Source organism: Mobula birostris, chromosome 5 (assembly GCF_030028105.1).
Source record: "Mobula birostris isolate sMobBir1 chromosome 5, sMobBir1.hap1, whole genome shotgun sequence".
Lineage (NCBI taxonomy): Eukaryota > Metazoa > Chordata > Chondrichthyes > Myliobatiformes > Myliobatidae > Mobula > Mobula birostris.
The window spans coordinates 75,763,427-75,779,063 of record NC_092374.1 but is presented as its reverse complement, the minus strand read 5'-3'; the positions used below and the strand labels follow the sequence as shown (position 1 = coordinate 75,779,063).

The window sequence follows — 15,637 nt, the reverse complement described above, 5'->3', positions numbered from 1 at the left end:
ACATATCCAATGAAGTATTTTTAACACATTGTCATGTTGGAAAATTTTCACATAGACAGTTTTTCAGCATGGAGCAGGACATGATTCCACAATGATGTTTTGAAGTGGAAGATGTCTGTGAATTAATTATTTTAACATAAGGAAAACGTTGTTTGTCATCCATCACACAAGCTGGACAGAGTAAAACCTTGGGCTGATGACAAGGAAGATGAACATGATTGGAGACAGCTCCACTCCAAGAACCTAGTACAGACGCACATACAGACAAGTAGACATTCTGACCACAAATAGACTGAACACACACTGATACATCTGGTTACATATAGACTAACTACACACAGACTGACCAAACGCGGGCTGACCAGATGCCGAGTGACCACACACAGACTGACCATGTACAGCCACGCACAGGGCAATTTGACCACACGCAGAATGAACACATGTAGTCTGAGCATGTTCAGACTGAGCACGTGCAGACTGACCATACGCAGACATACTGTGGTCACATGATATGCACGTTGACCAAATGCAGACTGCTGCAGACACATTCTGATCAGATGCAGACTCACAACACACAAACATTGTCTGACCACATACTGGTGCAGTACGAGCTGGCACACACTCTGGCCACACACAGAGGCAGCATGCACAGACATATGCAGACGGAAAACACAAGAGATTCACTCTGACTATATACCCTCATGTAGACACACCATTCTACTTTTCACCCCACCACCACTGCCTTTCACGATCCTTACTCCAGGTGCCCCTTCCCTCAACACCCCCTCTTCTCTCAATTCCTCTCCCCATCACCACCTCCCTCCCTCACTTTCATCTCCCTCTCAATTCCTTTCCCCTTCACTATCCCACACTGTTATGTCAACATATCAAGTTGTGAGAATGATCTTATCAGAATTCAGATGTGTAAATGGAGTTGTATGACACCGGATGAGAACTAAACATTCTACAGCAAACAGATCAGATTAAATGTCTCTGGTCTTGCCACAGCAATGCCTTATCAGGGTAGTTGTGTTTTTGCATTGTTGTCCTCGCAGTATATACACAACATGTTCCCATATACATCACTGAGCAGATATTCTGTTTCAGTGATAATGACAAAAGGGTCATCCCGTCCTAGTTGCAATTAGAATTGAGAATTGAAACAAAAGTCCTGTGCGGATTTAAGGAAGTTCTACACAGCTTGAGGAGTTGTGTTTTAGCCCCTAATCCTCTCTGAATGAGCGGCATGATATTTTTTACATGCACTTGAGAAAGCAGACGAGACTTTTGTGCAAATCAGATCACATAGTCTGTTGTCTCTGCAGCGACTTGGAAGTGGAGTAAAGCTGCAGGTTTAATGGACCTCAATCACTCGAGGGTTGCCCCTCATTCACCTCTCTTGAATTCTTCACCTTCTGTGAATCTGCTGTTCTCCCATGCTTCCTTTGGCATTCATATCTGCAGCTGCCATAAGTAGAGTGCTCTGCTATTACCTGTTTATCCATTCATTCAGCCCCCCCTCCATCTTTTAGCACATGCTTTTGAACTTATCTCTTATTATGTTTATAAAAGATATTCCTTACATTTGTCCTTTGAACACAGACTTTATGAATCCCTATGGGACACCGCTCTGTGTTTGCCATTGTGATTTTCACAATATCTAGATTAATGTCCTCATCACACAGATTTTAAGTAGTTAGTGTAGAAACTCTATTGAGTGATGGTTGGAGAGCCAAAGTGGTAAACCTTGTCTTAGTGGGGCCTTAATAACAGCTACCCTGTCTATGACTCTCATAATTAAAACAAACCCTCTGTCACGTCTCCCTTGGCTTCCAACTCTCTAGGAAGAGTTTGTCCAAACTTTCCTTATAGCTCATACCCTCTAATCCAGACAGCATCTTGATACACATCTTCTTCACCCCCTCTACATCCTTTTTATAACAGGATGCCCAAAACTTCACACAATATTCCAAACATGATCTGACTGAAGTTTTATATACCTGTAGCGTGACTTCCTTACTCTTAACATCCTTATCAACGAAGGCATGCTTTACCACTTGCATATCCACTTTCTGCGAACTATGGATCTGGACCCCAAATCCCTCTGTGGCTCAATGCTCTTTAGGGGCCTATTTTTAACTGTACACTTTCTCCTTTCATCTGTCCTCTCAAAGTGTAATAGCTCATACCTGGCTGGATTAATCTCCATTTGCCACTACTCTGTTCATATCTATAACTGATCTATGCCCCACTGCCCCTTTGATCTACAACTCCTTTCATCTTGATGTCCTCTGCAAAGTTGCTAATCCACTCATCTACATTTTCATCCAAGTAATTGATAAATATCACAAACAACAGAGGTCACAGCTCTGATCCTTGTGGACCTCTGCTGGTCGTGGACCTGCAGTCAGAATAACAGCCTTACACCACTACTCTCTGACTTTTATGGCAATCCGGTTCAGAATCCAAACTTGCAATTCACTCTGGTTCTATGGCTTTTTATAACCTGAAGCAAACTACTATGATGGACCTTATCAAATCGCTTACTAAAGCTCAGAAGATACCATCCACTGTCTTATCCTCATCAGGCATCTTTGTCACATCCTCAAAAAAACCTCAATCAAGTTTGTGAGGGATGACTTGTCCTGTACACTAAGCAGGCCATGTCTTTCCAAATATGCTTAAATCCTGTCCCTCAGTATCTGCTCACACAACTTCCCTACCACTGATTGAAGCTCACTGGATAATCCCTATTTCCCTTATTGAACAAAGGCACAATATTCCCTCATTTCCAGTTCTCCAGGCCCACACCTATAGCTAGTGAGAACGCAAAGATCTTTGTCAAAGCACCAGAAATCTCCTCACTTGTTTCTTTCAATATTCTGAGATATATGCCATCAGGTCCTGGGGACTTATCCACTTTAATGCTTTTCAGAAGACCCTGCACTACCTCCTCCTTAATTTCCAAATGTCCCAGCACAAATGGTTTGGCACAGCCAAGAAGGGCCAAAAGGCCTGTTTCTGTGCTGTAGTTTCTATGGTTTCTATTATGGAGGGATATGGTCCATGTGCAGGTCAGTGGGACTAGGCAGAAAATGGTTCGGCAGAGCCAAGAAGGGCCAAAAGGCCTGTTTCTGTGCTGTAGTTTCTATAGTTTCTATGGTTTCATTTGAATTCCCCTGTTTGTTTTCACTAACCTCCAATTTCTTCTCTTTGGTAAATGCCAATAAAAGTACCTCAACAACTCATTGTGACTCCAAGCCTTCCTTTTTCCTTAAGTGGGCCTATCCTCTCCTTGGTTTTCCTGATGTTCTTAACATAAGTATACAATCCCTTGGGATTATCCTTGACCCTGCTCGCCAACGGCACTTCATTACCACTTTTAGCTTTCCTAATCACCTGCCTGAGCACTTTCCTGCTTTCTATTCCACAAGGGTCCTGTCTGATTTTAGCTTTCTAAACCATATGTATGCTTTGTAACTAAATTTAGGACCCCTTGGGTCATCCCAGGGTTCCTTACCTTACCATTCGTATTTCTTCTTACCAGAATATACCGATCCTCAATTTTGCTTGGCTGTTCTTTAAACTACACCCAACTGTCAGACATATCAGCTGCCCCCAACCAAAACCCCTTAGTTCTATCATACCCTGTCGTAATTTGCCTTAAAGTATCTTGCCGCAAGATCCAATTTTACCCTTCCTCATAACTATCCTAAAGTGATAATGAGTTGTGGTCACTATTCCCAGAAGGTTTACTTGTTATCATGTCTGTCACCTGGACCGGCTCCTTTCCCAAAATTAGGCTCAGTATGTTCTCTCCTAGAGTTGGACTTTCCACACACAGTTTCAAGAATCCTTCTTTGGATGCACAATGAAAAAAGGCCATTGGAAATTCACCTATGTTTTTAAGGGAAAAAATAGCTTTTGAAGAATATGTGTTGCTGTGTGATTCGCAAATTTGACATAACACAGAAGGGAGGTTACTAATAATTTTGTGTTCAAAGCTGGGAGAAATGTTGATGATTACCAAAATAAAGCATTAATCCTTCATTAAAACTTCTGATTACAGATGAGTGCAGTTTATGTACAAGGAGCAGAATTTCTTCCTGAGTTCACACTGATCCGTAGGGAAAGTTATCCTGAAGAATCAGTGGGAGACCAAACCCTGAGCCACAAGCCTGAAGATCAGGTTAGTAACTGAGCAAATAGTTTGTGGTGCGTGTAATTATACAAACATTGTAGCAACCCATCAGAGATATGAACATGTGACCTTTTTGTTTGCTCTTTATTAGTGTTCATTATCCCTGTTGAAAGGATGAAATATTTCCTTTCTGCTTCTCCAAATCAACTGGCAGGTACCAATCACTTCTCTTGCCGTTTTCTGTCCAAATAGAAATCCTTCTGTATTGTTCAGCTCAAAGTGAGAATCAAACAGATTCACACAAACCGGCAATATTTGAATGTTTGGCTACCTTAGGTCTAAATCCACATGAGAAATGATTGCTGAAAAGGTTAAGCTACTTGGCTGCCCACAGAAAGCTATTCTCCCAGCATAGTTCTGCTTTTGGAATGCAGTTCCATAAATCTTATCAGCTCAACAAACATTCCTTTCCATCACAAGAAAGTATGTATTTTTATTTGGTGTTTGATTCCATTTTTTAATAGGCAGAGGTTACTTCATCCTCATGGAACTGAAAATTTTACTTCTGTAGCATTGTGTGGACCAATGAGACTGGTGGAACTGACTGGGGCCCTCGCCTTACTGAGAAATAGCATAATTATTATGTTTTAATTGTGTTGTTTCAAGTAACAACTTAAAATTTAGCTCAAAGCACAACAATTATAAACTTTCTCCCCAATTAAACTTGGATTGACCTTCCTCAAAATCCTATAGTACTGGTAAGAAATCAACATTTTGGGTGAGTTTATCATTTTCTTATCCTTTGAGCACGTTAATTTGTCTGAATATACATTAGATGACCATTTTCCTTTAGTGGAAAGGCCAGCATTAACTATCCACCCTAAATTCCCCGAACATTGGCGACAGGACACATGTAGCGCATGTCTGAGGTGAGATGATTAATGAAGCAATCAGAAGTCATTTGACCGTGGGGAAATAAAGTTTAGCAGAATATGTTCTAAGTGCCAATTAGCTACTATCAGTTTGTGTTACTGCCCAAGTTTACTTCCACTCCCAATGAGTTGAGGTCTGCAGGGCCCAAATCTATCTGATATAATATTTGGTAATATTCCAGGCATTCTGTCTCCCATCAACCATGAAATTCCAGCAGGAGAATTGCAAAACTAGTGAAATATTTGTAAATGTCTTGACAAAGTTATGGTGTTGTTTTGAATCAGTATTTCAACACTGGAGGATGTGGTACCACACTCTCGGAATGCAGACTTTGTGCTGCATTTTCCTGTACTAAATCTGTATTCAGACATCCCACCTTGCAAAAACTTATTTCAGGGAGGTACTACCCCTGCCTCCGCAACCCCATATCACTGCCCCCCCCTCCCCCGGACGACCTCCAAGGGTGTAGGTAATACGTTGTTTAGTGATTTTGTCTAATCTGTAAACCAAGTTAGATATATGCAGAAAATGTGACATTAAAATATGTATTTATATTATATTATATTATCATGTTTATTCTATTACAACTTTAAGCAAGTCTACAGGGAGTTTGGCCTCATCACGTAGGACATCAATAGAGTAGCTCCTTAGCAGCTAGCCAGCTAGTTTAAATAACATTAGCTATGCTAATGAACGAATGACACCTGTTAAACTCACCTCAACACGTCTTTTACATTTTAACCCACCATGGGCAATAGAAAAGTCACTGTTACGAACAGTGCAACGAGCAACGCTCATTATTTTTGAGGTTGACTGTAAAGTCCGCCCACAGAGAAAGCCGATAGGTCTACTTAGCACAAAGAGAGACCAATCAGGATGCTCGCTCTCGCTCTCTCTCACGCTCTTAAAAAATCGATTTCTGGGATATTGTATATAATTTCCGGGCATCAGGGAGCCGCTATCAATATGCAGGAGACTCCCAGAACTTCCGGGAGAGGTGGGATGTCTGTGTATTATGGGTTGTGTGTAAGTGAGGCCAGCAGGGGCCTTCACCCATCCCCACCCTCACTCCCTAAAATAATCATTAACATAATCACATGCATATAATCATGTATATATATAATATGAATTTCTTTAAAGTGCTGCTCCTAAAATGATCAAATTTAAATTCCTTCAGTGGTCAAGCTACAAATGGGTATTTGAAAACAAATTGTGGTGATATTATGAATAAAAATTTTAATCATTACTTTATCAGCCTATCGAATACTGTTCCTTCACTAAAAGATATGGATGCAAGTGGTACTGATAGCTGAGGAGATTGTTAAACGGAAGTTTGTTGGAGTAGTAAGTACACATCATTGAAAAAGATAATTGGAGACCAGGAATTCCATTCCATATCCACTTTGCCTGCTTTATTTATGCCGTACGAGATTATAAAATCCACTCAAAACAAGCTGGTTACATCAAACTTTGATTACAACACTTTGGAGATCTCCTTTCAATTACGATCTGCAATTTATGGAATGTTTAAAGGATTAAGTTTTATTGATATCGTCTCTTCATGTTTCAGAATGTAATCAGATATTTCTCTCAAGTCTTGGCAAGGCATCGTCAACATTTGGGCAGATTTTGGAGATAAGATTTAACAATTTTAGGAAAGGTTAGAGTGGGTATTGATCCAGGCAGGAAAGAATGTGGTGTGCGCAGTTGGTTACAGCATGAAACATGACCATCTGCACAGCCTGAATCCACGGCCACCCTGTAAAAGGATAAAGAAAAGAAGAATGGGTCTCAATTCCACTACAGTTGCCGTGCTTTGTTTTACTTTTATTTTCCAAGAAGAACTAGTAATACAGAGGCACAGTGATTACAGAATGTAACAAGACTAGTGATTCTGAGGCAGGGAAACATGAATTAAAATCCCATCCCTGCATCTGGAGTCAGGGTCTGATAGTGTTAGTGTTTCCAGAAAGAAACCTTCAGTCACACCTCACCTGCTTGTCCTGATAAATGTTGCAGTTTCAGTGTCTTGATTACTCTGTTCTTTGCAGTTTGGAAATTGCGACTTTACCTGTGGTTTTCCTACCTGTGGTTATTGTGAATTGTGACAGCTTTACCCTGATGAATTAAACATTATCTCAAAAATGACAATTTCACTGCAATAACAATCATCATGGACAAAACCGTTGGCTTAACTTTACTTAAACACTGCATTTGTTGGGAAGGCGATGGACAGTTGACAGATTCTGTTGCAAAATAAACTGAAGTGGAACATTGAAAGTTCACAATGTCACATGAAGTTGTGAGGGACAGAGTGATGATCAGCTCTGCAAGAGGAAAAGATCTTCAGAATTATTCTCATGGGTAAATGACCAAAGCTGAACACTACATACAATTTCTCCCTAATTATCAAAAAGATAATTGAGAAGTCATTGTACATAACTGTAACTGAAACAGCCTGCAAGTAATATTCTTTTAACGTTTATTAGACCGTGCTCTAAAGTTGTAGGACACCTGCTTTCCTGAGCTGCTTGCTGAATACCTGTCTTCAGTTCTGCAGGTATATGTGCAATCATTTTGAAGTTTTTCCATCCATCCCCACAATGACTGGCCTCCATTTAGCCATGGAAGTCACCAGGATAATATTTGACGGAAACTAACAAGGCATGTTGCAATAAAGAATTAAAGGTTTGCTTTTCAGTTGCACCTTTCACTGTAGCCAAAGCATTTTCTAGCTGGGGAGGTACCTTTTGAACTGCATCCCTTGTTATAATGTAGGAAGTGTAACTGGGAATTTGCATGCGGAAATCTGTCACAACAGATTGAGCTGCTGATCTGACTTATGGGTGTTGACTGGGCATCTGCTCTTTTATGTCCACCTGAATTAACAGGCAGACCTTGGTTCAGTAATGTCTCTTACAAAATTCTCATTGCAATCTATGGACTGATTTAAGAAGGATCTTGCTACTTTTCGAGGAGCTTAGGCACGACAATATCAGAAACAGGTAGGCAGTTTGGGGTTGAAATGTGGGGTAATTTCTTCACTGAGGGCATTGGATCATTGCGTTCTCCACCACAGAGGCTGCAGAGATGTTTATTCATTTCAGGGATAACTGGATTTCAGGGTATTAAGGGAATTAGGAGATATGGTGACAATGTCTGAACTTAATGCCGAGGCAGGAGATAAACCGTGATCTTGCTGAATGGCAAAGCAGGTTTGAAGAGTCAGATGTTTTTGCTCCTGCCCTTATTTCATATGTTATGTTGCAATGTTTCAAAGGTTCAAAATTCATTTTATTTTCAAAGTATGCGTGTACGAGGTAGCTCTGATATCAGTCTTCTCCAGATAACCATGAAATACAGAAAAGCTACAGAAGTTGTTGGAAAGAAAAACCATAACTCCCTTCCACTGACACAAAGAAGAAAAAGAAACAAAATTCATAAATCCCAAATCCCCCTTCACTCCCTTCCTGACAAGAAAAACCAGCAATGATGACATCAAATCCCCAACCTCCTTCCTCACAAGAAAAGTGACGATAACATCAAATCCCCAGCTACCTTCCTCGCAGAGAAAAATTCTCATTTTCATTGATAAAGGTAGCACATTCAACAGTGCAGCGCCTTCTTGCTACTCTACTTGAGCCTACCTGATTGTGTTCAACCCGTCTGACTCAGGTCATAGTACTTCTCATTGAGTTTTGGCCTGCTGCAGGGACATAGAACACAGAAGAGTACAGCACAGCAACAGGCCCTTTGGCCCATAATGTTACGCTAAACCAATTAAATTAGTAATCAAATGGTCAACTAAACTATTCCCTAATGCTGACATATCCTTCCACTTACCTGAAATTCATGTGCCTATCTAAATCTCACTTAAGTTTCTTAATGTTTCTGCCCCTACGACCACACCAGGCAGTGTATTCCAGGGACCCACCACTCTCTGTGTTTAAAAATCTTATTCCTCACATCTCCTTTCAAATGACCCCTTCTCACCTTAAATGCATGCCCTCTGGTATATAAATGGAACACTTCATCACCTGCTGAAAATGATAGATTCAGGTTTAATTGAAACTTTTAAGTGAAGTTTAGATAGCTTGGATTGGTTGTGTTGGGCATGTGGCCAAGTGGTTAAGGCGTTCGTCTAGTTATCTCAAAGTCGCTAGTTCGAGCAGTGGGTTTGTGCCCTTGAGCAAGGCACTTAATCACACATTGCTCTAGCCTGTGCCAGGAGTGGCGCCCCACATAGACTTCCAATCTGCACCTTGTAAGGCATGAAAATGCCTGACGCAGGCCCCTCATGGTCTGAGTCGACGTACCCTCCCTACCCCATTCCCTCCCTTGGATAGATACATGGATAATAGGGGTTTGGAGGGTAATGGTCCTTATGAGTGTAGATGGGACTTTGCAGAAGATTGAATTGACATGGGCTAGATGGGCAAAAGGTCAGTTTCTGACTATGACTCTATCTAGAGCCTCACAGTAGCATCTTGTCATGGGGTCAAGTCTGTAATCCAGTACAACATCTGTTCATATTCTGTCACTTTCTTAAATTCTGCACTAGATTTTGAGAGGTAGGGGCAATTGCTTTTACTGTAGCTTACCAATAGTGCTGAGCCTTGTGCTGAAACAGCTACAAGCAAAGTCATCATCAGTGTACCAGATGCTTTGTTAATAGATTAGTTTTGTGTTCATGAGCAACATTTTTTCAGTTGATAAAATTCCAAGACATGAGATATTATTTATCTCAAATCCACCCAGGCTCTTTCGGGAAATTGTTCCAAGATTCTTTAACTGTGAAAATCAGCGTGGTGATGCTTTAACTACCCATACAATTGGCTGAAACTCTAGGCACGGAGAAAGTCATTGTGAATTTCAGAGGCATTTCAAAGTCCTGATCTGGAGGCTGTTTTAATGTCTGCCCCTGACTTTAGTTTGAAGCAGTTTCCTCTGCATTGTTTACCAGGCCAGCATCTAGCTAGTAACTCAGTACTGCCACTCACTGGTCGTCCAGAACCTGTTCGCTTCAAAAACCTTAATGGTGAATTCTGGAGCTTTTGGCCAGGACTTCTGCAAAAATATTCTCATTGAGGAGGAATGTCAGTTGATCTTATAAGAGCTGTATGCAAGACAAGTTTTTCACTGTACGTTGGCACATGTGGCAATGATAATCAAATTTAACATGAATGTAAATTTGGGGACTGCAAACGGGAAGAGAAACAGCAGCAAGCAAGGGTACTAAGGCCTGCATTTGGGAGGACATGGAGAGCAAAGGAAAAGCCATAGTAAAAGGGCTTGGCCCAAAACATCGGTTCTTTTTTCCTCTCTCTAGATGTCGCCTGACCTGCTAAGCTTCTCCAGCATTTTATGTGCGTTACAGCAGAGAGTCTTTCTGAGTTTATGAGGAAAACATGGGATGGGCTGTCCAGTTGAGCAACAGCTCTGTGTGTGGAGCTATTGATTGCCCAAGGAGATTAGTATGCAGCAGCATCTTCTGAGCTAGATCTAACAGCAGCAGAGGAGGAGGTTTGATGTTGTACTGGAAGAGTGGCCCTGAATTTGACACATTTCAATTATTCTTCATCATAAATGCCATCAATAGGAATATTACATCATTATAGCTATATGTACAAATTACTTGAATGGCATACGTCATTATGTCACCACATCATACATGCATGCCTTGCTTAAAGTAAAAACGAACTAAGACATGTTTCCTGTGGTCCATTTTTCTCTTGCAATTGGTTTTATGCTTTGGAGTTACAAAATATAATGGTGGCAAAGAAGAAGTTTTAAACGAACTCTAGATGCCTACCTACTGTTGAAGTGCAGGGAAACATTTGAGTAAAAAAAAAAATTGCAGCATGTGGTTTCTTCGGAAAAGGAGTGGTTGAGTTTTAAAAAAAGGCACAAAATGAATAAATTCACGGGTTCATAAACTGAATACCAAGTGATAATAATCATAAGTTTTTAAAATAGGTAGAGATGGGGGGCTACATTGAAAAGATGACAAGTTTGATTGCGTAAGAGATAACTTGGTTTTGTGTATTGAGTGAATTGTGCGGTATTTTAAAGCAAATTAAATAGTCAATGAAAAATGGGTATAACTTTTGCTGAGTGCATTGGGTTTAGAGACATATGGTTTGCTGAGAGGTTTGACTGCTCCAACCAAACCAGCCAGAATATGTTTTTTTGATATCATGAAAGTAATGCATGAACCAAAACCATTGTTGATGGCAGAATGCTTTAGGTGTATTAAGTGAAATCAAAGGCAAAGGGAGTCGATTTCAGCAAACCTGGATGAATTGAAGAAGTCATCTGAGTATTGGCAGTTCAGTGATGGGCTCAATGATACATCGAGATTGTTTAGTTTGTGGAATCTTACAAGAATGCATTCAAAAATGGCTCCAACTGAAGCACAGCTCACATTTGAAGAGAAGTTGAGATCTCTGTATCAGTGGAAACAGCAGACGGATGCAGCTGAGTTGTAGGCTAGAATGAAAGCAAGTGTGAACAAAAAGTGCAACATGTAAACAGAAACCTGCCTAGCTGACCAAATTGTGTTACAGTTGTGGGAGAGGCTCATATACATCAGACCAATGCAGATTTAAATGTGAAATTTGTAGAAAGTGCAACAGAGTAGGACACAGACAAAGAGAATGTTGGGCAGACAAAAATAAATGCACTGCACAGGGAAGAGAAAAAGCTGAAAGATCAAGTTGCAGTTTCAAAGAGCACTAATCTGCATGTTGTTAGTTAAAAATCTGATTATGATGAGAGTGACACCAGTGCTGTGCAGCCTTAAGATTTACAATGTGAAAACTAACAATAGACAAGCAATATGTCTTACATCAGAAGTGAACAGTGAATTAATTGAAATGGAGTTGGACACTGGCTCAGCTGATTCAATCATTCCACAAAATGAATTTGAACAGTATTTCAAAGATACTAAACTGAAGCCTTCAGATAATCACTATTATACTAGAGAAAAGATAACTCCTGTGGGAATGACTTTCGTAACTGAAATACAACAACCAACAGGCCACTTTGGGGAAAACAGGAGGACCAGTATTGTCAGGTCATGAGTAGCTGAGGCAACTACAACTTGATTGGAGATCCATCCAACATTTGCATGCCACATTCTCTGTAATAGAGTCAATTGAAAGTGAATTGAGAAAAGTACTGGATGATGCCATAGCAGTGTTCAAAGATGGTATTAGAAAACTCAATCAAGGGTAAAATAGTGCTAAATGAGAATGCTACACCCAAGTTTTGCAAACACCATCCAGTTCCTTATACCATCTGTGATAAAGTAGCCAGTGAGCTAGATCACATGGAGGCTGAAGGGATTCTTTCCGAGCAACACACATCAAAGTTGCTGGTGAACGCAGCAGGCCAGGCAGCATCACTAGGAAGAGGTACAGTTGATGTTTTGGGTCGAGGCCCTTCATCAGGACTAGCTGAAGGAAGAGCTAGTTAGAGATTTGAAAGTGGGAGGGGGAGGGGGAGATCCAAAATGATAGGAGAAGACAGGAGGGGGAGGGATGGAGTCAAGAGCTGGACAGGTGATTGGCAAAAGGCATATGAGAGGATCATGGGACAGGAGGCCCAGGGAGAAGGAAAAGCGGGAGGGGGGGGGGAACCCAGAGGATGGGCAAGAGGTATAGTCAGAGGGACAGAGGGAGAAAAAGGAGAGAGAGAGAAAGAATGAGTGTATATAAATAAATAACAGATGGGGTACGAGGGGGAGGTGGGGCATTAGCGGAAATTTGAGAAGTCAATGCTCATGCCTTCAGGTTGGAGGCTACCCAGACGGAATATAAGGTGTTGTTCCTCTAACCTGAGTGTGGCTTCATTTTTGCAGTAGAGGAGGCCGTGGATAGACATATCAGAATGGGAATGAGATGTGGAATTAAAATGTGTGGCCACTGGGAGATCCTGCTTTCTCTGGCGGACAGAGCATAGGTGTGCAGCAAAATGATCTCCCAGTCTGCGTCGGGTCTCGTCAATATATAGAAGGCCACATTGGGAGCACCGGACGCAGCATATCACCCCAGCCTACTCACAGGTGAAGTGTTGCCTCACCTGGAAGGACTGTCTGGGGCCCTGAATGGTGGTAAGGGAGGAAGTGTAAGGGCATATGTAGCACTTGTTCCACTTACAAGGATAAATGCCAGGAGGGAGATCAATGGGGAAGGATGGGGGGGGGAAACGGTGGAAGTTACGGAGAATAATATGTTGGACTCGGAGGCTGGTGGGGTGGTAGGTGAGGACCAGGGGAACCCTATTCCTAGTAGGGTGGCGGGAGGATGGAGTGAGAGTAAACGTGCGTGAAATGGGGGAGATGCATTGGAGAGCCGAGTTGATGGTGGAGGAAGGGAAGGCCCTTTCTTTAAAAAAGGAGGACATCCCCCTCGTCCTGGAATGAAAAGCCTAATCCTGAGAGCAAATGTGGCAGAGACGGAGGAATTGCGAGAAGGGGATGGCATTTTTGCAAGAGACAGGGTGAGAAGAGGAATAGTCCAGATAGCTGTGAGAGTCAATAGGCTTATAGTAGATATCAGTAGATTAGCCGTCTCTAGAGATAGAGACAGAATGATCTAGAAAGGGGAGGGAGGTGTCGGAAATGGACCAGGTAAACCTCTTCCTAGAGATGCTGCCTGGCCTGTTGTGTTCACCAGCAACTTTGATGTGTGCTGCCTGAATTTCCAGCACCTGCAGAACTCCTTGTGTTTGGATTCTTTCCAAAGTTGTTTGGCACCCATGGGCAAAGCCAGTGGTCCCAGTAGCCAAGAAGAATGTTTAGGATCTGTGGTGATTTCAAGATCATCATCAACCCAGTACTGAAAGTAGATCAATATCCTCTGCCCAGGATAGAAGGTATCTTTGCAAATGTTTTGGAGGAAAACATTTCAGCAAAGTTGAATTAGCTGAGGCCTACCTACAGATGGAGATGAAAGAAGGGTTCAATGCTTTTCTCACTATCAACATACACAAAGAGCTTATCGCTATAACAGGCTTATTTTTGGAGTAGCAGCTGCATCAGCACCTACTCTTTAGCAGAAAGCTATGGACCAGGTGTTGCAAGACTGCCCAAGCACTTGATGTTACCTTGATAACATCATTGTTATCAGTAAGGATGACAAGGAACATCTCCAAAATCTCAAGACAGTGTTAAAATGATTCGAAGATTATGGTCTCAGAGCACAATACGACAAGTGTGAATTCCTTAAACCAAGGATCACTTACTGTGGTCACGCCAAGGATGACACAAGTGTGCTGAGAAAATTTAAGCAGTGATGGATGCCCCAAGGGCATGTCAGAGTTGCGGTCCTTTATAAGATTTGTCATTTATTGTAACAAGATCCTGCCAAACCTAGTTACTGTGCTCCACTCTTTGAACTGTAGATCAGGAAGAAATGGCAATGGATAAAGTAGCATGAACTGGCTTAACAGAATGTAATGGAAGTGGTGACATCAGACACTATACTCGCACATTATGATCCAGATTGCCATGTACTATTCAAGATGCCAACACATCCAGAAGAAAAGTGTCCAGAGCTGACAGAACCACTTCCTGCAGTCCCAGAGTCAACTCCTACAGCCACCATAGAGGAAGCCCCAGAACACAAGATTGTTTCACAGCCACAGCTATCACCCGACCCTCTCAGTGATTCTCTTGTCAGGAAAGACATTGTCTCCCACAAGAGTAAGATATCCTCCACAGCAGTTACATTTTTAGGCCTGAAAGGGACAATTTAAAATTTCCTGTGCTTGCTGTGCTGTGGAGATTATATATATGTGTAATATTGAAAATATATTGTTTGATTAAGCAATTTTTGTTTTTCAAATGATTCATTATGGGCTACATGTATGAAGTACGTGATGGCGTACGATATTATGTCACCATGTCGTACATGCATGCCTTGCTTAAAGTGAAAACAAACTGAAACATGCTCTCCTGGGCTCCTGTCCTTTTCTTAGAATTAGTTTTATGTTTTGGAGTGACAAAGCATAACACACAGACAGCTCTTTCTTCACAAGTTACAGTACTCCTATGTGAAACCTGCTGGGTACTTGTTTGCTGAGGGGTCTTCTGCATCAAAGAAAACCCAGCTACTACCTACTCACCTACACCTGGTAACACAAAGAATGTAACAGCATGGCTGCCGCAGACCTGGTGAAAAGCCCCAGTGGCTAATAGCAAATAATCTGGTTTCCAATAGATAGGGTATACTTATCTTACTGAAGCATTTAGTGTCATTTGATTAGATGGCAAAAGAATGCAAGTGAAAGAGAATCTGACCTTAACAAGAATGCTTTGAAAGCTGGCTGTCTCGAACATTTGGAAGCTGCTGGGGTCCCGTAGTCCCCTGAGAACTAGATCTGCTAAGCTTCAACGCTAAGTGGAGATGTATCATCTGTAACATTCAAATTGTCAACAATAATGGAGGGGAAGATTGTGTTTGAGTACTTAAAAATGAGTATGTCAGCCTTAATATAACAACAATGACTAATAATAGCATTAAGCTTCAGGGTAAGTGGCTGTTGCAAGAATATACTACA

The 15,637-nt window shown here is 41.5% G+C and overlaps 1 protein-coding gene across 1 annotated transcript in view; it reads left to right on the top strand.

Annotated features, from left to right (window-relative positions):
* Positions 1-15,637, top strand: part of LOC140197774 (ADAMTS-like protein 1) — a 568,572-nt gene that overhangs the window by 118,903 nt on the left and 434,032 nt on the right. Inside the window, exon 2 of the mRNA XM_072258217.1 lies at positions 4,070-4,189. Within this exon, the coding sequence (XP_072114318.1) occupies positions 4,070-4,189 (120 nt within the window). The remainder of the gene's footprint in view (positions 1-4,069; positions 4,190-15,637) is intronic.